Source organism: Clupea harengus, chromosome 20, assembly GCF_900700415.2.
Source record: "Clupea harengus chromosome 20, Ch_v2.0.2, whole genome shotgun sequence".
NCBI lineage: Eukaryota > Metazoa > Chordata > Actinopteri > Clupeiformes > Clupeidae > Clupea > Clupea harengus.
The window spans coordinates 21,664,820-21,674,819 of NC_045171.1; the positions used below are offsets into that span (position 1 = coordinate 21,664,820).

The following is a 10,000-nucleotide window of genomic DNA, read 5'->3' on the forward strand; positions in this document are numbered from 1 at the left end:
AGCACCACAGACAGGGCTGGGTTTAACAGCACCACAGACAGGGCTGGGTTTAACAGCACCACAGACAGGGCTGGGTTTAACAGCACCACAGACAGGGCTGGGTTTAACAGCACCACAGGCAGGGCTGGGTTTAACAGCACCACAGACAGGGCTGGGTTTAACAGCACCACAGACAGGGCTGGGTTTAACAGCACCACAGGCAGGGCTGGGTTTAACAGCACCACAGACAGGGCTGGGTTTAACAGCACCACAGACAGGGCTGGGTTTAACAGAACCACTGACAGGTATGGGTTTAACAGAACCACAGACAGGGCTGGGTTTAACAGCACCACTGACAGGGCTGGGTTTAACAGCACCACAGACAGGGCTGGGTTTAACAGCACCACAGACAGGGCTGGGTTTAACAGCACCATGGAGGGGGACAGAGCTGGGTTTAACAGCACCATGGAGGGGGACAGAGCTGGGTTTAACAGCACCACAGACAGGGCTGGGTTTAACAGCACCACAGACAGGGCTGGGTTTAACAGAACCACAGGCAGGGCTGGGTTTAACAGCACCACAGACAGGGCTGGGTTTAACAGCACCATGGAGGGGGATGGGTTTGAAAGAACCACAGACAGGGCTGGGTTTAACAGAACCACAGGCAGGGCTGGGTTTAACAGCACCATGGAGGGGGACAGAGCTGGGTTTAACAGCACCACAGACAGGGCTGGGTTTAACAGCACCACAGGCAGGGCTGGGTTTAACAGCACCACAGACAGGGCTGGGTTTAACAGCACCACAGACAGGGCTGGGTTTAACAGCACCACAGACAGGGCTGGGTTTAACAGCACCACAGACAGGGCTGGGTTTAACAGCACCACAGACAGGGCTGGGTTTAACAGAACCACAGGCAGGGCTGGGTTTAACAGCACCACAGACAGGGCTTGGTTTAACAGCACCATGGAGGGGGATGGGTTTGAAAGAACCACAGACAGGGCTGGGTTTAACAGAACCACAGGCAGGGCTGGGTTTAACAGCACCATGGAGGGGGACAGAGCTGGGTTTAACAGCACCACAGACAGGGCTGGGTTTAACAGCACCACAGGCAGGGCTGGGTTTAACAGCACCACAGACAGGGCTGGGTTTAACAGCACCACAGACAGGGCTGGGTTTAACAGCACCACAGACAGGGCTGGGTTTAACAGCACCACAGACAGGGCTGGGTTTAACAGAACCATGGAGGGGGACGGAGCGCGAGGGATGCATCATCTCTGAGCGGCGAGAGAAACTCATTCATTATTCAAGACGGCTGCAGGAATGATCTTGTTGGCAGGTCTGTTTGTTTACCCTCACGGCCCCTTCCTCCACCGATCGCAGAAAGCTCCAGATGGAGAGAGACCAGCTACAGCAGACTCAGCCCAGAGGAAGAGAGGAGAGGAGTAGAGAAGAAGAGAAGAGACCAGCTACAGCAGACTCAGCCCAGAGGAAGAGAGGAGAGGAGTAGAGAAGAAGAGAAGAGAGGAGAGACCAGCTACAGCAGACTCAGCCCAGAGGAGGAGAGGAGAGGAGTGGAGAGGAGAGAGGAGAGACCAGCTACAGCAGACTCAGCCCAGAGGAAGAGAGGAGAGGAGTAGAGAAGAAGAGAAGAGAGGAGAGACCAGCTACAGCAGACTCAGCCCAGAGGAGGAGAGGAGAGGAGTAGAGAAGAAGAGAAGAGAGGAGAGACCAGCTACAGCAGACTCAGCCCAGAGGAGGAGAGGAGAGGAGTAGAGAAGAAGAGAAGAGAGGAGAGACCAGCTACAGCAGACTCAGCCCAGAGGAAGAGAGGAGAGGAGTAGAGAAGAAGAGAAGAGAGGAGAGACCAGCTACAGCAGACTCAGCCCAGAGGAGGAGAGGAGAGGAGTAGAGAAGAAGAGAAGAAGAGAAGAGAGGAGAGACCAGCTACAGCAGACTCAGCCCAGAGGAGGAGAGGAGAGGAGTAGAGAAGAAGAGAAGAAGAGAAGAGAGGAGAGACCAGCTACAGCAGACTGAGAGGGTAGCGGTGGCATAGCCTCTTGTTGATGGTGATTGCAGTTGCAAAATGTTGTTGATATTTGAGCTCAACAGCCAATCAAATTACACCCCTTCCTCCCATGCTCCTGAAGCACCGTGTTGATTGGCTGAGTTTGTCCGAGCCACTATGTTTGCTCCCAATGTTCAGGGCCAGGACTGTGTCTGAACAGCAGAGGGTGTGTGTGTGTGTGTGTGTGTGTGTGTGTGTGTGTGTGTGTGTGTGTGTGTGTGTGTGTGTGTGTGTGTGTGTGTCTGAAGAGCAGAGGTGTGTGTGTGTGTGTGTGTGTGTGTGTGTGTGTGTGTGTGTGTGTGTGTGTGTGTGTGTGTGTGTGAGGACCGTGAGGAGCAATTTGCTGAATTTGACAAAAAGTGTCTGGGATTAGAATCGCGGACTGCTCCTTTAAGAATGGTTGACCAGTGGCTGGACAGTACACTGACTAATTAAATGTTAAAAGGTTAAAGGACTGATTGACTGAGGTGAAAGTTTAAAGGTTAAAGGTGGTGTACCCTCTTGATGATGGCGGGTGTGGTTCTCCTTGGCTTTGGTGCGCTGCACCTCCAGCTGCTCCAGGAGAACCTGGTTCTCCTCAAGAACCAAACGGGCCTGCTCCTGCAGCTGCTTCCTGTAAAAACACACACACACACACGACTGAACATTCGTGACTGTACACACCTTCACCAGCAGACACACACACTCAGGACACACACTCAGGGCACACACTCAGGGCACACACTCAGGGCACACACTCAGGACACACACTCAGGACACACACTCAGGACACACACTCAGGACACACACACTGACACGACGGAACACTCGTGACTGTTCACACCCTCACCAGCAGACACACACTCAGGGCACACACTCAGGACACAAACACACACACACACACACACACTCAGGACACACACACACTCAGGACACACACACTGACACGACTGAACACTCGTGACTGTACACACCCTCACCAGCAGACACACACTCAGGGCACACACTCAGGACACACACACACTCAGGACACACACTCACCACTCCTGGTGGCTGATGCCTCCCATCCTGCCCAGCTGCTCATGAAGCTTCTCATTCTCCTTGACAACCTCCTCAGTCTGCACACGCAGCTTCCTCACCTCCTCCTGTTCAGACACACACACACACACACACACACACACACACACACACACAGATACACACACACACGGATACACACACACACACAGACACTCACACACACACAGATACACACACACAATCACACATGGATACACACACACACGGATACACACACACACACACAGATAAACGCACACACACACACGATCACACACACGATCACACACACACACACACACACACACACACACACACACATATCACTTGAAGATTCATTGTGTCCCAACATCCTCTTCCATTCCCCTCCCATCACACCACAGAACATAAACTATTAACTGAGCTGATGCTCTTTGTCTCTTTCTCACTCTCTCACAAACACACGCGCACACACACACACGCACACACACACACACACACACACACACACACGTCTCACCTCACAGGACTGTAGGAGAGTGTCCTTCTCCATGAGCCGGTCCTCGTAGGCCAGCAGCAGTGGAGATAAATACTTCATGTCCAGCTGCAGAGGAGAGGAGAGGAGATGAGGGGAGGAGAGGAGAGGAGAGAGAGGAGAGGAGAGCAGAGGAGAGGAGAGAGGAGAGGAGAGGAGAGGAGAGGAGATAGGAGGGGGGAGGAGAGGAGATGAGAGGAGAAGAGATGAGGGGAGAGGAGAGGAGAGGAGAGGAGAGGAGAGGAGAGGAGAGAGGAGAGGAGAGGAGGAGAGGAGAGGAGAGAGAGGAGAGGAGAGCAGAGGAGAGGAGAGAGGAGAGGAGAGGAGAGAGGAGAGGAGAGGAGGAGAGGAGAGGAGAGAGAGGAGAGGAGAGCAGAGGAGAGGAGAGAGGAGAGGAGGGAGAGGAGAGGAGAGAGAGGAGAGGAGAGCAGAGGAGAGGAGAGCAGAGGAGAGGAGAGAGGAGAGGAGAGGAGAGGAGAGGAGGGGAGGGGAGGGGAGAGGAGAGGAGAGGAGAGGAGAGGAGAGGAGAGGAGAGGAGAGGAGAGAGAGGAGATGAGAGGAGAAGAGATGAGGGGAGAGGAGAGGAGAGGAGAGAGGAGAGGAGAGGAGAGGAGGGGAGGGGAGGGGAGGGGAGGGGGAGAGGAGAGGAGAGGAGATGAGGAGAGGAGGGGAGGGGAGGGGAGGGGAGAGGAGAGGAGATGAGGAGAGGAGAGAGAGGAGATGAGAGGAGAAGAGATGAGGGGAGAGGAGAGGAGAGGAGAGGAGAGGAGAGGAGGGGAGAGGAGAGGAGATGAGGAGAGGAGATGAGAGGAGAGAGAGGAGATGAGAGGAGAAGAGATGAGGGGAGAGGAGAGGAGAGGAAGGAGAGGAGATAGGAGAGGAGAGAGAGGAGAGGAGAGGAAGAGGAGGGGAGAGGAGAGGAGATGAGGAGAGGAGAGGAGAGGAGAGGAGGAGAGGAGAGGAGAGAGAGGAGAGCAGAGGAGAGGAAGAGAGAGGAGGAGGAGAGGAGAGGAGAGGAGGAGAGGAAGGAGGAGAGGAGAGGAGAGAGAGGAGAGGAGAGCAGAGGAGAGGAGAGAGGAGAGGAGAGGAGAGAGAGGAGAGGAGGGGGAGGGGAGGGGGAGAGGAGAGGAGAGGAGAGGAGATGAGAGGAGAGAGAGGAGATGAGAGGAGAAGAGATGAGGGGAGAGGAGAGAGAGGAGAGGAGAGGAGAGGAGAGAGGAGAGGAGAGGAGAGGAGGGGAGGGGGAGGGAGGGGAGAGGAGAGGAGAGAGATGAGGAGAGGAGGGGAGGGGGAGGGGAGGGAGAGGAGAGGAGATGAGGAGAGGAGAGAGAGGAGATGAGAGGAGAAGAGATGAGGGGAGAGGAGAGGAGAGGAGAGGAGAGGGAGGGGGAGAGGAGAGGAGATGAGGAGAGGAGATGAGAGGAGAGAGAGGAGATGAGAGGAGAAGAGATGAGGGGAGAGGAGAGGAGAGGAGAGGAGAGGAGAGGAGATAGGAGAGGAGAGAGAGGAGAGGAGAGGAGAGGAGGGGAGAGGAGAGGAGAGGAGAGGAGAGGAGGAGAGGACAGCAGAGGAGAGGAGATGAGAGGGGAGAGAGACACAGCCATTGAACAATCCTGATCTGGGCAGCACAAACTCATAGAGGAACACCACACTGGGCAGACAGAGAGACAGTGGTCACTACAGGCCAAGTGGTCACTACAGGCCAAGCACCTACCAGTAACACGTGACACAGGTGACTGTGCAGACTTACCAGCCACGGTGGAGGTGGGCCTTTCACTGGTATCCCTGAGGTCCTAGCAGTCTACAGAGAGAGACACAGAGGGAGAGAGGAGATCGTCATTCTGACTGGGGAACAGCAACCTCCAGTGAGGTCAGAATGGGTCACTGACATCATGTGAGATGTGCTCCGTGTGAACCGAATAGACCAGATCACCACACACACACACACACACACACACACACACACACACACACACAGTTCTGGGTAGAGCCAGACGGCGCAGCCAGCACTCACTGGCTGCCAATCAAAATCAGTCTGGTATTTATCTTCATACATCAGAGGAGGAGATAAAGGAGAAAGGGGATGAACAGATAGAGTGATGATGAGAGAGGAGGAGAAGGAGGGAGTTAAAGGAGAAAGGGGATGAACAGATAGAGTGATGGTGAGAGAGGAGGAGACAGACAGAATGATTGATAAGAGAAACAAGGCCGCTCTGGTGGAGCAAGGCGCTATCTTCACAAAGGTCATTCACCAAGGTGAAACAGGGAGCAGGAGACAGGGATGAAAGAGAGACTGGGATGAGAGAGAAAGGGATGAGAGAGAGACAGGGATGAGAGACTTAAAACCAGCGAGCTCATAATCCTCAGCACACACACACACACACACACACACACACACACACACAAACAGACACACACAAACACACACAAACAGACACACACACACTCGTTATTTCAGCACAGAGCAAAACACTAACGCAAAAGGAAGGAAGGAAGGAGAGGGCGGAGAAAGAAAAACAGAGAAAGAGGAATAAAATGCATGAGAAGATAATGGAGAAACAATGTCCCAGGACAAACTGGTGTACGGAAGGGTGGATGAACAGACAGAGAGAGAGAGAGAGAGAGAGGGGGAGGGAGAGAGAGAGGAAGATGCATGGAGATGAAGAGAGAGAGATGGAGAGAGAGAGGAGGGGGAGAGAAAGATGGAGAGAGAGACGATTGGGAGAGAGAGAGGCAGAGGTAGGTTTTTATGTGATGATTGAGTTCAGACTTCAGACACACCACATTACATCACACTGGACACACACACAAGCACTTGCAGACACACACACAAGCACTTGCAGACACACACACACACACACACACACACACACACACACAAGCACTAGCAAACACAGATGACTGAGTGACTGACCTACGCCACCTGTCTACATTTTCTATTTATTCATTTAAAATTTCATTTTTGCCTCAAAATTCATCACATTCCTCCGTTATTCATAACAGTGAGTGTGTGTGTGTGTGTGTGTGTGTGTGTGTGTGTGTGTGTGTGTGGAGTCTGAGCCTGTGTGTGTGTGTGTGTGTGTGTGTGGAGATCTCTGAGGGGGCGGACCTTTGAAGTCACTGCAGTGCTAATGGAGATCTATAATGCAGCACAGAGCACAGAGCTCACTAGTGGTATCAAATACATCAGCACACACACACACACACACACACACACACACACACACACACACACACCACACACACCAGTCACTCTCTCTAACACACACACACATCAGTCAGTGTCATTCTCTCTCTCTCTCACACACACACTGACACACACACACTCACAAGACAGTCAGTCAGTCAGTCAGTCACACACACACACTAGTCAGTCTCTCTCTCTCTCTGTCTCATACACACACACACACACACACACACACACACACACACACACACACACACACACACACACACACACAGAGATCAAGGACATTTAAGACATTCCACCCATGCCAGATTAACCCCAGTGTCTGCATTCTCTAAGAGTTATTTCCTCTGGGTGTATGTCCTGGAGGTGACTAGAAGTGCACAGTGTGGTGTGTGTGTGTGTGTGTGTGTGTGTGTGTGTGTGTGTGTGTGTGTAAGGCAGTGTCTGTGTGTGTAAGGCAGTGTGTGTGTGTGGTGTGGTGTGTGCGGTACAGTACCAGTCAAAAGTTTAGACACACCTTCTATTTTTTTTTTTTAAGTTTTTTCTTTACTTTTATTATTTTCTACATTGCAGATAACACTTTTTTTGTTTAGTACATAATTCTTGTGTTCTTTCGTAGTTTAAATGTCTTCAGTATTAATTTACAATGTAGAAAATAATAAAAGTAAAGAAAAAACTTTGAGAAAATGAGAAGGTGTGTCCAAACTTTTGACTGGTACTGTATGTGTGTGTGTGCGGTATGTGTGTGTGTGCGGTATGTGTGTGTGTTTGTGTGTGTGTGCGGTATGGTGTGTGTGTGGTGTGTGTGCGGTGTGTGTGTTTCTGACCTCTTGTTTAGACAGGGGCCTGAACCGTGTCTGGTAGTGACTGAGCTCCACGTTGAGGCGGTGCACGGTCATCTTGAGCGCGTCGTTCTCATCCACCAGCTCCTGGGCCTGCTGACGCAGACTCTGCAGCTCCGCCGTCTCACCTACAGGGGGCGCCACCATCAGAACTGTTTTAACATCCATCTTCATGGAGCCCTCACTGAGCCATACCTCACTGCAATCACCCTCATGCACAAACCCAACCTCACTGCAGTAAACCACACACACACACACACACACACACACACACACACACACACACACACACACACACACACACACACACACACACACACACCACACAGAACTCAACCTCATGCTCGTGCAAAATCAGTCTACTGAAAAAAACAATAAACTCAGAATTCAGCTTTGGCAGAGGATGTTCCGCCCCCGTCCTCTGGGCCAGATGGAGAGAGCTGAGCTGGGAATGGAGTCGTCACACACACACACCAGGCACACACACACACACACACACACAAACACACACACACATGAAAAGCTCCACACCAACATATCTACATCCCTCAGGCTGGGAGTCATCACAGACACAGACAGACACACACTCACACACACACACAAACACCAGGCACACACACACACACACACACACACACACACGAGACACGCTCCACATCTACATATCTCCACTCCTCAGGCTGCCCGATTCCGAGGGGATTCCACTGACCAGCGGTAGCAGCGGTGAAAGCGGTAGATTTTCTACAGTTGCTGTGGAACGAATAAGACGGCTGGCACTACCATTAGCATTAACACTAGCATTAACTTTAGCACGCATTGATAGCAAGGGAGATTTTAAGCTTGGCCAACCATTGATAACACAATTGCAATAAAAAGCACTTTCTCTTTATTTTTGGAACTCAGCCCATTTGAGGCAAGGATTGACACCATTGCACTTGTTATTTGTTATTGATTTTCTCTATTTTTGAACTTATAGATTTAGAACTTATCGTTATTTTAATACATTTGACAATTTTTAGCTTGGCCTGCCATTTTATTGGAGCGATGAGGGACAGGTGGGAATACAAAAGGCCCCCTTGTTCAAAGTGGGGAATGACAGAAAAAGTTTGAGAACCACTGGTTTCATGTAACCTAGCAACATTTCAGGCATTCTGACGCATAAAAGCACGTTTATTTCCATTGTACAGAAATTAGAACTTCACTTAGTAACGAGACAGAACTTTTTAAACAAATAGAATTATTATGGTCTGGGTGTTGAGCTGCACTCTCCCACTCCCGCTTCATTACTTTCAGTGTGATCCCGCCCTCAGGGCTGGGGCTGATCTCTGATTGGTCATCCGTGTAAGGCCTGCTCTCTGATTGGTCATCTGTGTCTATATTGTTCTCTGATTGGTCACCTGTATATGGTCTGCTCCCTGATTAGTTGCCCTGTGTATGTTCTACTCTTTGACCGGTCACGTGTGTGAGGTCTGGTCTCTGATTGGTCACCTGTGGGTTGTCTGCTCTGTGATTGGTCACCTGCGAGTGGGCTGTTGTCCCTGAGGGCGGAGCTGAGCTCTCTCTCCAGGGCGAGTATGCGCTGCTGGCTGTCCTGCAGGAGGTGGCTCTGCTCCTCACACCTCCCCCTCAGGGCCTGCTTCTCCCCCCCCAGGCCCCGCAGCTGCTCTCTCAGGGTCTGGACCAGCTCCTTCTGCACCTCCAGCGTCTCCCTGTAGGCCTCCCCAGCCTCAGAGCCTACCACAGCACCGCACAGCAACACACACAGCACAGCAACACACAGCACAGGGACACACAACACAGCAACACACAGCACAGCACAGCACACACAGCACAGCACACACAGCACAGCACACACAGCACACAGAAACACAGCACAGGTAAAGCACAGACAGGTAAAGCACAGACAGGTAAAGCACAGACAGGTGAAGGCCACACAGCAGAGGAGAGGAAGATAAGACGTCAGATCAGATGGGAATCACACCCAGACACAATTACTTAATTAATCACAGTCCTGCAAGCAGCTGCCCTCTTCTGCCCCTGAGAGCACCTGCCCTCTTCTGCCCCTGAGTCTACCAGCACCTGCCCTCTTCTGCCCCTGAGTCTACCAGCACCTGTCCTCTTCTGTCCTCTTCTGCCCTCTTCTGTCCTCTTCTGCCCCTGAGTCTACCAGCAGCTGCCCTCTTCTGCCCTCTTCTGTCCTCTTCTGCCCCTGAGTCTACCAGCACCTGTCCTCTTCTGCCCCTGAGCCTACCAGCAGCTGCCCTCTTCTGCCCCTGAGACTCTAAACAGCTGTCCTCTTCTGCCCCTGAGCCTACCAGCAGCTGCCCTCTTCTGCCCCTGAGCCTAGTCCTGTTGCTCACACTTGCACCCTG

The 10,000-nt window shown here is 52.0% G+C and overlaps 1 protein-coding gene across 1 annotated transcript in view; it reads right to left on the reverse strand.

Moving 5' to 3' along the window:
* cep89 (centrosomal protein 89) overlaps nt 1–10,000 on the reverse strand; it is a 67,884-nt gene that overhangs the window by 3,251 nt on the left and 54,633 nt on the right. The window contains exons 21-26 of the mRNA XM_031586996.1: nt 9,147–9,362; nt 7,614–7,756; nt 5,347–5,397; nt 3,582–3,665; nt 3,065–3,168; nt 2,542–2,657 (exon numbers count right to left, since the gene is read on the reverse strand). Of these exons, the coding sequence (XP_031442856.1) occupies nt 2,542–2,657; nt 3,065–3,168; nt 3,582–3,665; nt 5,347–5,397; nt 7,614–7,756; nt 9,147–9,362 (714 nt within the window). The remainder of the gene's footprint in view (nt 1–2,541; nt 2,658–3,064; nt 3,169–3,581; nt 3,666–5,346; nt 5,398–7,613; nt 7,757–9,146; nt 9,363–10,000) is intronic.